The sequence below is a fragment of the Herpailurus yagouaroundi genome, unplaced genomic scaffold, assembly GCF_014898765.1.
Source record: "Herpailurus yagouaroundi ecotype Mexico unplaced genomic scaffold, PumYag 160, whole genome shotgun sequence".
NCBI lineage: Eukaryota > Metazoa > Chordata > Mammalia > Carnivora > Felidae > Herpailurus > Herpailurus yagouaroundi.
Window position 1 is genome coordinate 9,007,461 of NW_024412401.1, and position 14,555 is coordinate 9,022,015.

The 14,555-nt window shown below is 41.5% G+C and overlaps 1 protein-coding gene across 1 annotated transcript; it reads right to left on the reverse strand.

The window, feature by feature from the left end:
- Nucleotides 1-499: 499 nt before the first annotated feature.
- On the reverse strand, nt 500-1,078 carry LOC121035166 (interferon beta-like). The gene has a single exon (XM_040482769.1). The coding sequence runs from the start codon at nt 1,076-1,078 to the stop codon at nt 500-502; it is 579 nt and encodes a 192-aa protein (XP_040338703.1).
- Between the last annotated feature and the right edge of the window lie 13,477 nt (nt 1,079-14,555).

Below are 14,555 nucleotides of genomic sequence, written 5' to 3' on the forward strand. Positions count from 1 at the left end.
AGGGCAAAAGACGTGTTCCTGCTCTCGCTCCAGGTCAGGACTTACTGAGAACTGAAATTGCCAAATTGTTCATCACCGCCACAATCTTCTGTATTGGTTGATGGTCCTTCTGCATTGTGAGATGATCCTAAAGATAGGTTCAACTCTGTCAAGTGAAGCAGTCTGAGGATGACCATTTGAGCAAAGTTACAAGAAGACTGAATTTAGAAGATTTGATTGTAAAAACGAAATAAAAGAATCATTTAATTTTAAAATGATATTTTATATATAAGTCATCAAATATAGTATTACTATTTTAATAACAAATGTTTGCTCAACTTTAATAAACAAATCCATTAAACTAATAATTTGCAAATGATGAGCATGGTTTTATCCATCCAGAAAACTGACTGACAATATTATCCTAAGTTACAAAAAGAATAAATAAAAAACTGCTTAGAAATACCACGTTGGTTTGAAGAGACATCTAAAATGATACTAGCGATCAGTGCCACATTAGTTAGTTATGTAAGTGACCTATTTCTTGGTCCCGATGTCTTCTTGTCAGCTGCTCAATGAAGAGAAAACACCTTCGGATTTCCACACGGATGACCTCCCAGGCACAGTGGCTATACTTTTGGCCTTGCAAATAGTCACGGATGCCTTGGAAATAATTCTTTATTGCAAGTCTGGTACCCTCCCTTTGCGAGGATGAATGATCCTCCTGCCCAGAGTCCTGCTCCAGGCATACCCCTGTCTTCTCCGTTTGCTGATACAGTCCACTTAGGAGTCTCTCTAAACGGCTTTCATTCCACAACGATTGGGAGACATTCAGGCTGAAAGTGTTGAAGACCTGTCGCAGCATTTCTCCAATGGCCGGGAAAGCAGTTTCCTCCGGAAGCTGGTCGATTTTTGCAACCTGGAGGAATCTGAAGTTGCTTCTGTCCTTCAGACATCTCAGGGGAAATTTTCCTCCAAGGTTCTCTAAATGTTGTACAATCTCCCAGATGCCCCTCCGTTGAAAGTGACAGTCCAGAGAGCAGGCAGTACTGGAAAGAAGTAGCATCAAAGCCCAGCTCGGCAAGCTCCGGCTGGTCATGGTGGGTTCCTTTGCAGGGTGACTCCCTCTCCGGAGAGAGCCCGGCTGTGGATCGCCTCTGGCTGCACAGATTCTGTATCGCTGAATTTTTATATCTGTGGGAGCCTCGTTTTTGCACAATATTTCAGGGTCCCCCTGTTTTCTTGTGGTCTTTTCCGCCTGTTGTTTACTACTTTTCAATAATAAACAAAACTCTGCAGTGTCTTTGCACGGCGATACACACGTCCAGTTTTAGAACTGTGGTAGCTATGAACTATCTCCTATGTGACCAGCAATCAGTTAAGTGGAAACAAAGCCGCGAATGTTTTTGCCTTAGTTTAAATTTTCTGCACATGGCTCATCATGGCTTTCCTTCCTTTAGTTATGTTGTTTGTCCTTGTTTCAATCAAGGATGACTCTCTCTGGGTAAAATGCTTGTTTAGATATTTGGGATGGTTCTCAAGGCTTTGTTTTAGCTAATTGGACTTTATCACAAACTTGTATTTCAAAGTCCTTCTAACATGTTATGTACGGTGAGACTTTTGTTAGGTTTTTTTTTTTCCTTCTGGCAAAACCAGAATTGTGGAATGTGTGAAATATGTTTTTGTCTCCTATCTCCCCCCATTTAATTGCACTCACCTCCTTTCTACTTATGGTATTCCTCTTTTCCTCCTTAAGCAGAAAAACAGAGTGATGGAGAGTGCCAATACTGAAGCCAGTCTGCCTTGGTTTGGATCAGATTTAACCCCGACCACCTTAGGCAGCTAATTTAGCTCTCTCGGCCTCAGTTCTTTGCCTATTCGAGTAGAGTGCTCAGGACAGTGTCCAGTGCCCTCTCGGTGTTCCAAGAATGTTAGCTGCTCTCAGGATTATCAAGCACTGCTCACAGCTGGCTGCCATGATCCTATAGTGCTGTGAACTATAAAGATTCTAAAGCTGCTAACAGTCCCCACTCCTCCTTCTAATTTTATTGAAGATGGGCCATGTGTAGGACACTGTGTTAGACACTAGGGATATAGAAATGACAAAGAAAAGAAGCTAGGACCCCTGCCTTTAAGATGCTCATATCCAGACATTACAAAAAGACCATGAAGGCAACAAAGAACTCTAGTAGTGTGATGATAGCCACGATATAATATAGTGCGATGAGTTACAATAAAAGTCTTCAGAAAATTCTAGAAGGACTCATGTGTCTTAGAATAGGGAAAGTAGTGAAAAGACTTAGGCATCTTAGAGAATTGTTGGTCCAACAGGAGACAAGTTGGAGACACTGTCCAGGTAGAGAGACAAAGGCATTAACAAAGGCATGGAATGGTCCATGTTGGAAAGTCATGGAGAGATCCACAGGTGGAACAGTGGAACACTGTTCAGCGCCTAGAGATAAGTCCAGAAATAATTGCTTGAAGGCAAGAAAACCCTTCTGGTTCACAGGAATGATTCTTTACTGGAAGAATTTCCAGTTTTGTAAAACTGGAAAAATATTTTGAGGCATCATGTAAGCCCTAGTGCCTCTCATATCAAAAATGTAAGTGACAGGCACCTGGGGGGCTCAGTCAGTTAAGCGTCTGACGTGGGCTCAGGTTAGGATCTCACAGTCCATGAGTTTGAGTCCCACAGCAAGCTCTGTGCTGCTAGCTCAGAGCCCCGAGCCTGCTTTGGATTCTGTGTCTGCCTCTCCCCTGCTCATGCTCGCTCTCTCTCTCTCTCTCTCTCTCCATCTCAAAACTAAGTAAACATTTTTAAAAAATTAAAAATAAAACAAATAAAAAGTGTAAGTGACCACCTAATGGTCAAGGGTGACTTTTACAAGTATAATTGCTGAGTTATCTGGTTTATATGGATTTAAATTATTTTTGACTTGACCATCATTTATTAACTCAGAACAGAGCTTCCACCTAAGAACCACTTTATACTCAACTCAGTCATATGCTTTAGCAGCTATTCTAGTTAGGATTTGTTAGTGGCAAAACCTTAGTTTATTTATCTAAAAACGTCTCTATTTATTTGTGGAGAGCACATCAACAGATATTTGTCGAAATAGTTGAATAATGGATTGAATTAAATGTCAAGTTTTTTTTTTTAACTCATAAGGATCCTTTTAAAGATCCATTTTGAATTTTTTGAGCAAAAAGCTTAAAAATGCTATTAACTGTATTAGCCCAATAACTGGCATATTTTTCTTTCCTTGGCCTACTTTTTATTAATTTTTCTTTCTCATTATTTTATTGTAAGCCACATTGCAAGATTTTAGTTGCTTTTAGAAACCACTTTGTGGAGCACAAGAGGAGTATACCAAATTTTGGTTAATCCATATTTATTGATTTTTTCCAGCTCTATTGAGGTATAATCGATACATAAAGTTGTAAGATATTTAAAATATGCAGCACGATAATTTGATACATATCTACATTGTGAAAGGATTATGTGGATTTAAATATTGGTCTTCCTCTGAACTAACTTCTGAACGGATTAGCTGGCACTTTAGAAGTTTTTGGCCTTTTACCCAATCAGCCAGAATCTCCCTTTATCCTGTTTGTTCTGCTGTCTCCATTTGCCTTTGCATTTGACTTGCCACGCTTAGTTAATTTACTTATACTTTGGCATATGCCTTTATATTTCTATAGCTATCAAAAAAGATGTTATGAGATATTTAAAAGCCCAGCCCATGCTCTAGGTGTACGGCCTCGGGCAGGGTGATCAGGCAGCACCTGGGCAGTGCCCGTCGGGTTCTGTAGATGCCGGAAGGGGCCAAGGAAGGAAGAGGGTCTGGCTCCATCATCACACCATCCTGAGAGAACCTATTCTGTTTGACACAACCTCCACACATCCATAGAGAAGGGCCAGGGTAAACCAAGCAGGAATGCGTTGAGATAGGAATATAAGTTCTAGAACCAGCCTGCTTGGGTTTAAATCCTTGCTTAATAATGGCATGGCTTTTACCGTGATGGTTATGTGTCAGTTTGAGTGGGTTAAGAGACACCCAGATAGTTGGTAAAACATTATTTCTGGGCGTGTCTGGCAGAGGATCTTCGGAAAAGGTTAGCATCTGAATCAGTAAATTGAGTAAAGAAGATCCCTCACCAGTGTGCATGGGCCTCATCTAATCCATTGATGGCCTGAGTAGAACAGAGAAGCAGAAGAAGGCCAAATTCTCTTTCTCTGCTGGAGCCGAGACATCCATCTTCTCCTGCTCTTGGAGGAGGGCCAATGTTCTTGATTCTCAAGTTTTTGGATTCAGTATATCATCAGCATCCCTCCTAACCCTTCCCCACTCTCATTCACAGGCTTTTGGACTCCGGCTGAATTATATCACGAGCTTTCCTGGTTCTCCAGCTGGCAGAGGCCAGGCCATAGGACTTGTTAGCCTCCATAATTGCATCAGCCAATCCTATAATAAATCTCATCTCTATCTACCTCTCTATCTATTTCCTATGGGTTCTGTTTCTCTGGAGGATGCTAATTCAACAGCTTCACAGTTGCATGGCTTTGGAAAGTTGTCTAGCCTCTCTATGCCAATTTCCTGATATCTACAGTGAAGATAACAATATTATCACATGTGACTGTTATAAAGGTTAATGATCAATGACTGGCACATGGGAAATGTTCGGTGTTTATTGCCATCGCCATCAGCAGCATTGCCGTCCTCATTGTCTTAGGGAGGGGAAGGCCTGGATGCCCCTGCCACTGACATACTTCTTTCCAGGGTTTTCCGTCTGTGCGGAAAGAAGGCCGCAGACTCGTGAAACCAGTTGAGATAATTGTTTTTAAATCCTCTGAGATGCTATGTTTTGCAATTTATTTAACTGGGGCAGATTGTAGGTGAAAACCCTGTGGACATTAATAGTTGGTGGGTGAGCAGGAGTGAGGCAGGAACAGGTGGAGTCTGTTGTGGAGACTAAGAACTAGTCTCCAGAAGACTAATGCTTCTGGAGAACAAGTCATGTGCTAGTGACGCGCTACGGTGTGTAAGGCAGTCCAGAATTTCCTGAGGGAGAGAGCCAGTTATGATGGGAACAATTAAAACGAGTGGAATAAAACTAACCATTGTATAAAGCTAGAGGTAATAGCCGTCATTCTGTATGTTGGCAGAGTGCTTTTACACACGCTGTCTTATTAGAGCCTCGATGCGGGGTAATTATATGACACTCGTTTCAGGGGCGAGGAAAGTGAATTTCAGTAGGATGAAGTGTACTGAGGATCACACAACTAGCAGAGGCAACGTTCATGGGTGACGACGCTGCAGAATTGAAGGATTGTGCTCTAACCTGGCTGGAGTTGAAGACGCTTCAATCCAAATCAATTGGTGTTAGTCTTCTGGAGTGAGGAGGATTCTGAGGCTTCATCTGGGCTGAGTGAAAAAAGTACTGTAATCAGCCAGCCATGTCTGCCATGAGATAGGGGGGAAGATGAGTTGTCCTTCCCATATAAACATTACGACACCTTAGGTATGCATCCTTTTGCTTGAGCGTAGGTTGAGCAGGATATAAGTCTGGGTAGATGGACGGAGATTAAACAAGACAGGTGATCACAAGCTGTAAAGGAGACTAGAAGAATGATATAGTTATGTCTACAAGTTAATACTGTTTTTACAACCTGGTATCGTAAATTTTTGAAACAAAAACACCACTTTATTCTTCTTCTTTTCCTTCCTTCCTTCCTTCCTTCCTTCCTTCCTTCCTTCCTTCTTCCCTCCTCCCTTCCTTCATTCCTTCTTTCCTCCTTCTTTTCTCTCTCTCTCTCTCTCTTTCTTCTTTTTAGGCAGGATCAGATAGAATAATTGGTAAGACTGAAAATTCAGAGATAGTGATTTCCAATCAGACTTCTAACTGTGGTCTTGGGGAAGTCCCACAACCCACTAAGTTTTATCTTTACGGCAGGGGAGCCAGATTGAGTAAGATGCCCTATCGTTCAGAGTGGTTGTGAGAGGCCACAGATATAAATAGAAAAACTTTGCCTCAAATTTAAAATGACATCCAGATCCTCAACCAAGCAGCTCTAACTGCTGGGCAAGTCAACACCTGCCCATGAAGGAAAAAGGCGAACTGCCATCTCTTTGTATTTTTACTGTCTGCCCTCCATGTTAATGTGGGACATGCGCTTGGCTTTGTGTAGCCAGCAGTGGAAAACCACTTCCCCTGTCTGTGGCCTTGGAAATGACAACCACATGTTATTCCAGGCTTTGCTCTCAGTTTTATTTTCCAGGTCTTAACTCATGATTGCCCTCTGGGTTTCTGTAATGGTAAGGGAAAGTTTTCAACTGAAACAAGAGTTCCTGCCAAAATGAAAGGACATGAAAACACGACTCTTCGTCACGTATTTGCTAAATCCTCCGCTCTCTATTTGAAATTCAAAATTTGGGAGTTCAATTACAAGAGCACTTTCAAGTGCTGCTTTAAGAAAATGTTTATCCAAAATCATAGGCAATCTTAGTATGAGCCTGAGTATTAAAACTGTTCAAGTGCAATTTTTTGAGGAAACGGATAAAGAATCTATGGAAATAAACACTTTAATTAGATCATTGTTTACTCTTTACATTTTTTTTAATGTTTATTTTTGAGAGAAAGAGAGAGAGAGAGAGAGAGTGGGGAAGGGGCAGAGAGAGAGGGAGATGCAGAATCTGAATCAGGCTCCAAGCTCTGAGCTGTCAACACAGAGCCCAATGCAAGGCTTGAACCCATGGACTGTGAGATCATGACCTGAACCGGAGTTGGATGCTTAACCTACTGAGCCACCTAGGCTCCCTAATTGTCTAGCTACTCTTATGAGATGAGCTGATTTCAGTAGAACATTCTAAGTTGTGGTTGCTGGTAAACATTTTAAGACAGATTGTTTTTAATAATAAGAAAAGTGCTTATAAAAAGTGCTTCTCAAGTGCTTATAAATTTCAAATTCCTTTAACAGTACCCAGGAAATTCTTATCATAAAATCATTTCTCTTTTTTCCATTGATTCCTTCATTTCTGTGTGTCATTAACATGAACAATATGGACACATAGATGTATGCTAATGAAAACATACACTAAAGTGCCTGGGTGGCTCAGTCGGTTTAGCAGCTGAGTTGAGCAGCCGACTCAATTTCAGCTCAGGTCATGATCCCAGGGTTGTGGGATTGAGTCCCACATCTGGCTCCACACTGAAGAGGGAGCCTGCTTAAGATTCTCTCCCTCTCTCTCTCTCTCTCTCTCTCTCTGTCTCAAAAGAAAAAAAAGTATGCTAAGGAAAACTTCAGTTTGCCTGTTTTCAGTCTTACATATTTTCTTATCCTAAGGTTTAGGGATTAGTCTGGGTTTGAGTAGAGGTATGTAATCAATGTAGCCAATGATAACGAGCGCTAACATTTGTCCAACACTTCTGTGTATCAGGAATTGTGCCAGGAATTTAGATAGAATATCTCATATCTTAAATCTTAAAGAGATAAATTGTTTCCTTTGTTCATTTTTGAAGTAATGAAGCTGAACCTCTGAAAAGTTAAGAAATGTGCCCAAGGTCACACAACATACAGGTGTTGCCTTATAAATATAAGGATTCAAATATAGATTCCAATATAGGTATGTCCAATCCAGACCTTTAGCTTCAGGTATATTAAAATCGACCAGGAAAAATTCTTTATGTGCGATTATAATCTTAAAAAGAGACGGGTACCAGATGATATTGAAAATCCTTGAGAGACAGAACTAAAATTCCGGTAGGCTCAAGCCTCTGAAATCCCCACAGGGCTCTGAGAAGTCCTACTGGGAAATCTGCCCACTAGCTAGTGGCTGAGGAGAGAGAAGTATTCAAGTCTCCTAAACCCCAGCCTAGTGCATTTTCTTTTCACGATAAAAGCTTGTGAGTGGGTAATTATGTTTTAAAATTACATAAGGGTACAAAATAATACCATTATGTGATTCTCAGAAACGAAATGGGGGTTTAGAACTGTATCAAGTAGTGCTTACTTTCATGTTCCTTGTTATTTCATTATCGGGGACACAGTGTAGCCTATGGAATGTTAAGGTACAACTAAGGCAAATGACTCCTTAGGGTGGTGATGAGATAGGATACAATGTATTTTCCTCTTTAAAATTAAGATCACTTTATTATTGTTAAATGACTAAGAAAAGCCATTTCCTGCCGTTGAATGTATTAAACATTCAGAAAAAGTACAAAGAAGAAAATAAACCTATCCACAAGTCTGTCACTCAGAGATGCTCATTCTACTGTTTCATTTACAATTTATGCTTTACGCAATTCCAGGCCTTATTGTACGCATATGTAAATATATTCTTGCACAAAAATGGGATTATAGTAGGTATATTGTTTTATTTTTAAAAATTTTGTTAAGGTTTATTTTAGAGAGAGAGAGAGAGAGAGAGGGTTGTGGGATTGAGCCCCACATCTCAATCCAAGCAGCACAAGCAGGGGAGGGCAGAGAAAGAGGGAGACACAGAACCTGAAGTAGGCTCCAGGCTCCGAGCCGTCCACACAGAACCTGATGCGGGGCTCGAACTCACACACCATGAGATCATGACCTGAGCTGAAGTCAGATGCTCAACCGACTGAGCCACCCAGGTGCCCCTTATGTATATTGTTTTAAAATGTATCCTTGTCACTTAACAGTATGTTGGCTATGGAACTTTGTAAATCAATGCATATAGATCTAGCATAATCTTATTTTTTTTTTTTGCTACTACATTTTATTTAAATTCATCTCTTAATATATTTAGGGATTATAAATATTTTAACTGTGATGTGACCCCTTTGTATTTATAACCAAGTGAGTCAATATGGAACATATCTTATAAGTTCATCTGCTTAGTGTGTCCGCAGGATAGAAGTTACTCAGTGCACTAGGATCATTCAGACTCTTAACTTGACTTAATATTCCTCAGTGTGTACTAAAATGGCTTTAACATTAATTTTAGTCCAAAAGAATCTTTCCCAAATATTAAATTTCTTCTAACCGGCTGAAATACTCTTTATGAGCTGAAATGCTCCTACCCAGCACATATAAAATAAAACTGGAAAACATAATTAAAATGGTCTTACATGTTAAAAAGGTAACATTTCAGTAATATCATTGAAATGCTTGTCTCATTTTTAAAAAGGCATCACACTAAAATATTATTCTCTGGGAGCAAATATTTTTGCCTACATAAATGCAACTGTATGAGTGGTTTGCTTATTGACAAAGGATTATTTGCTGGTATAGTGTCATCGTTTTTAATGACTACATAGTATTTCATTTTTCAGGCTGTAGCATAATTTAATTAATTTTCTATGGTTGCAAGTTTATATTTTACTCCCAAATGTTGGGTATTACAAAGTCTGCACCAATACACATCTTTGTATAAGCATTTTTTCAAAATTTGTCTAATTATTTCCTTGGGATAAATTTCTAGAAACAGAATTGCTGAATCAAAAGGAATACACACTTTTAAAGCCTTTGGCAATTGCTTTCTGTTGCCCTCTGCTATCCTACCAGTTGCTAAATATTTGAATATCCTGAATAATAGCCTGAAAGTTCTGTTATTTTGTGTTCGATGCCTATTTCTTTTTTTTAAATGCCTACTTCTTTTACTAATTTTGGACTTTTATTATTTTTAAAACATGGAGTCAGTGACTTGTGGTTCCTTTTCAGAGCTAATGAGATTCAAACCACAAATAGTTGTCTGCATTTTTCACAAAAAATGTGTCCCTCTAAAATAAATTTAAGGCAGGTAAATTTCCCATTTGACAGAAAGGGAAACTGAGAAGAAAGGAAGCTTAGATTTCCTCACTTCTTGATGGTAAAATTACAAAGCAAATAAAGTTCGATTTTGATCCCACTTCAACTCCGTGTCTGCCTTTTCTTCACTTTGGTTGTGATATCTTCTATCATTCATGTGATTCATAGTCATTCTCTCTAAGGCTTTTCAAAGGTTGCTTTCAGGTAAAGAATCCAAACACATGCACATAAAGATATGCATACTTAGGGGAGCCTTGGTGGCTCAGTTGGTTGAGCATCCAACTCTGGCTCAGGTCATGATCTCAAGGTTTGTGAGTTCGAGCCCCGCGTCTGGGCTCTGTGCTGACAGCTCAGAGCCTGGAGCCTGCTTTGGATTCTGTGTCTCCCTCTCTCTGCCCTCCCCCACTCACACTCTGTCTCTCTCTCAAAAATAAATAAATATTAAAAAAAAAAAAGAATGAAATCTTTGTTGATTGTCACAGAAAGTTTTATAATTTAGCCCAGAAAGTCTGAGCACTCTTGGCTTAAGAAGTTCAATATTATTAGGCCCATAAGAAATAAGAGCAAAGCTAAGTAAATAGAGAGAAGTTGAATCTCTCACGCAGACCACATTTACCGGTTCAGGGGTGGGATGTGTAGATTAATCCTTGAGATTCAGCTACATGGGATTTTAGGAGAGCTCAAACTGTAGCCTAAGAAGTGAAGAAGCTAATATTAAATGTTGTCCCTACATGTGGTTCCCCTTCCTCAACAGAGGCAGAGATACCCGCACACCCAACAGAGGCCAGTTGAAGCTAATTCACCAAATATCTTGTTGTCCTTTACACTATTTATTTATTTATTATTTATTTTTTTTTCAACGTTTATTTATTTTTGGGACAGAGAGAGACAGAGCATGAACGGGGGAGGGGCAGAGAGAGAGGGAGACACAGAATCGGAAACAGGCTCCAGGCTCTGAGCCATCAGCCCAGAGCCTGACGCGGGGCTCGAACTCACGGACCGCGAGATCGTGACCTGGCTGAAGTCGGACACTTAACCGACTGCGCCACCCAGGCGCCCCTCCTTTACACTATTTATAAAATTTACAGCAAATATAATGGAAAGGGCAATTTTAACAGCCTGTGACGATGTCAACGGCATTATAGTTGACTGGTTTTCATTTTGACTTCATAGCAACACTTCCAGGAAACATGAAGTCTGTGCCCCAGCTCCCTGCTGCTGGTAGAGAAAGGGGACTCTCTTTCAGGGCAAAAGACAGAAGAGTTGCTAAACTTTTCCCCACCCGGCATAAAGTAGAACCTAGGAGAGAAGAGAAAGAGATATCTCGTCTTCCCCTGTGTTATGTATTGAATTGCGTCCCCCTCAAATTTCTATGTTGAGGTCTTAACCCCCTGCAACCCAGAATGTGACCTTATTTGGAAATAGGGTTGCTGCAGATATAACGGGTTAAGATGAAGTCATACTGGAATAGGGTGGGGCTCTAATCCAACTTGACTGGTGTCCTTATAAAAAGTGGAAATTTGGACACAGACACACATGCATGCACACACACACATACACACACACACACACACAGAGAACACCATGTGTGGATGAAGACAGAGATCAGGGTGACGCAGCAGAAGTCAAGGAATGCCAAAGATTCCGGGAAACCACCAGAAGCTAGGAGAGAGACATAGGACAGACTCTTTCTGACAGTTTTCTGAATGAACCAGCTCTGCTGACACCTGTTTGTAGACTTCGAGCCTTCAGAATGTGAGACAGTAAATTTCTGTTGTTCTAAGCCTTCCAGGTTGTGATCCTCTGTGACGGATCCTGCTACCTAAGTCTGACTTTCACCAGGGTTAAGAGACCGTCATCTGCAGGTGAGAGAAGGGACATTGCATGGAACTGTCCTGGCCTTGCTGGATTAGCCAGAGAGCGGGACACAAGCCCGGTCGGTTGGCAATACCCACCTTGGTAATACCCACCAACGAATAGTAAAGCTTTCAGGGTATTCCCAGGAGATGCAGTTGCAATGCAAGCAGATAGGAGCAATATTCTGTCTCGTACGGAAACGGGTTTATACCGTGCATGGACATAGAGGATGTTAATCTCTTCAAGTGATTTCTTATACGCAGCCGGTTGTGCATGGTCCGTGCTTTAGAGCCTCCTCATTGGCCTTATGGGAAGAGCATCTGGGGCTGCAGGGATGGTTCATTAATGACAGCAACCGTTGCTTCTCAGTCTGATTGAGGGTTGTTAATTTCAGACCTTTCAAAACAATGTGTCCCTGCAGTAATGGCAAAATTGGAGGGAAGTAGTAAATATGAAGAGAAAAGAGCATATTAAGGCTGAGGGATTTATACGGAACTGAATCTGCATGACGTGTGTCTGTAAACTGACCCATCCTCAGTCCTGGCTCAGGCTGCTGTCCCCTCATGCTCAGACCCTCAAAGCCTCTTGAGCTCTGGTCTCCCCCTGCTCTAGTCCATCCCTTCCTGCTGTGATCAGTTCCTGTCTCTAAGACATCTGCCCAGGCCACGCCTTTCCTTAAAAACCTGGCTCTCCAGGCCCTCAGCACCTACCCCAACTTCAATTCCAGCTTCTTTTCCTTTCCACTCTTCCCCGGAACCTGCCATCTACTTGTGCTGTACTTCGTGACATTCCTTGAACAGGCTATGTGTCCTCGTGACTCCAGTTCTATTGTTCAGAGTGCTTTTGTTTTTTTATGAAATGCACTCTCTCCTACTCTTTTCATTTTATTTTTTTTAATGTTTATTTATTTTGAGAGAGAGAGAGAGAGAGAACATATGAGCAGGGGAGGGGCAGAGAGAGAAAGAGAGAGAGAAAGAGAGAGAGAATCCCAAGCAGGCTCCACTCTGTCAGTGCAGAGCCCAACATTGGGCTCCATCCCACGAACCGTGAGATCATGACCTGAGGCGAAATCAAGAGTTGGACTCTTAACTGACTGAGCCACCCGGGCGCCCCATTCTTTTCATTTTAAAATGTCACTATCGCTCCGCATCCAAGCGCAGATACTTTCTCTGTGGAGGCTGCTCAGATCCCGTCAGACAGAACAGTTTGTACCCTCATCTGGGCTTCTGTATAACGTCCACTATGTTAGAATGAAATTTATCATCATACTATCATTTTTAGCTATACACTTATCTGTTTGTTTCCCTTGAAAATGAATTTCTTGAGTATAATGTCTGTATCTCCCTTGTCTACGTAAGTTCAGTGCTTCGCACAGTGTCTGACGTGCATTGCACATTTAAGAAATGTTTGTTGAATTGCATCAAAGGACAAACAAAGCTATGTGTCTCCAAGAAGACACAACTTTTCACTAGAAATGAGAGGACGGTTTAACTCTGAAGGCCTGGCTATCTTTCTATAGAGATTTCACTGAACCTCAATTTAAAGCATTTAGTGGCAAGGTTGTAGGAGGCCTCATATATCATTGATCTTGATTAGTGCATAGACATCAGCTTACACTGGAAGAACAAGAAAAGGGCCAGTCAGGCAAGGGCTTCGAGTGCCTTTCCACGCTTCTATTGGGCAGACCTATCCGGAGCATCCTTCCTAAACTTTAGGATGAAGGAACAAGGATGGGTTGCTTCCAAAGCCAAGAGAGGTTGATAAGTGGTTGGGTGAATTTCTAGTTTATTTTCCAGTCCCCTCTAACTCTTTTTCAAAGCTCAGATTGGTTAAACATTTTAGGACACAAACCTTCAAGCATGGCTGAAACAACATTTTAAGGTATGTGGCTTTCTCTGTCTTTCCCTTCTGCTGTCCTTTGAGTTGGCTCTATTTTTATTTTTATTTTTATTAGTTTTATTTATTTCTTTTGAGAGAGAGAGAGAGAGAGAGAGAGAGAGCGCTCAAATGGGGGAGGGGCATATAGACAGGCAGAGAGAGAGAGAATCCCAAGCAGGCTCTGCACTGTCAGTGCAGAGCCTGATGCAGGTCTCGAACCCACAAACTGTGAGATCATGACCTGAGCTGAAGTCGACACTCAATTGACAGAGCCACCCAGGTGCCCCTAGTTGGCTTCATATTTTTTTTAACATTTATTTATTTTTGATAGACAGAGACAGAGCACAAGTGGGGGAGGGGCAGAGAAGGAGACACAGAATCCGAAGCAGGCTCCAGGCTCCGAGCTGTCAGCACAGAGCCCGACTCGGGGTTCGAACTCACAAACCGCGAGATCATGACCTGAGCTGAAGTCGGACACTCAACCGACCGAGCCACCCAGGCGCCCCTAGTTGGCTTTATTTTTAAGCATTTCTTCCAATATGGGACATGTGAGGATCACCAGAGAAGAGCACCACCTAAAGGTGTGCAGAGGATAAGCTGTGTAGCTGGAAGAGGCGTCCAGAGGCTTAGACTGGACCAAGCACCCACTACTGCAGATAGAGACCCTCTTCCCCCACCCTCTGCCCAGTCATGGTGGCCATAGAGAAACCAGTGCTGTCAGCTGCCCAGCCTGGGTCAGATGCTCACTCCCACAGCCGCTGGTGGTGCTCAATTCCGGGCAGGCGACAAAGGATGCCCAATGTACTATGTGAAAAGCTGAGCTCAGCTCAGGCACATCATAGGAGATCAACAAAGACCGATTTTTCTTTCTGTTCACCCTTCCTCACAGTCTGTTTGTTTTGCCCATCTTTTTCCCGGACATTTCAAAGGTTTGTGAAACAATTGGTTTTGCTTCTTACGTCACTTTCCAGAGGCCACTAATACAAATGTTGAAATTGGAATTTTAGAGAAGTCTTATTTATACATTGTAATCATAGATGCTGAGTATTCTTTCCTAATA

Coding starts and splice junctions, on each gene's coding strand:
- LOC121035166 (XM_040482769.1), bottom strand. CDS start 1,078: ATGACCAGCCGGAGCTTGCCGAGCTGGGCTTTGATGCTACTTCTTTCC.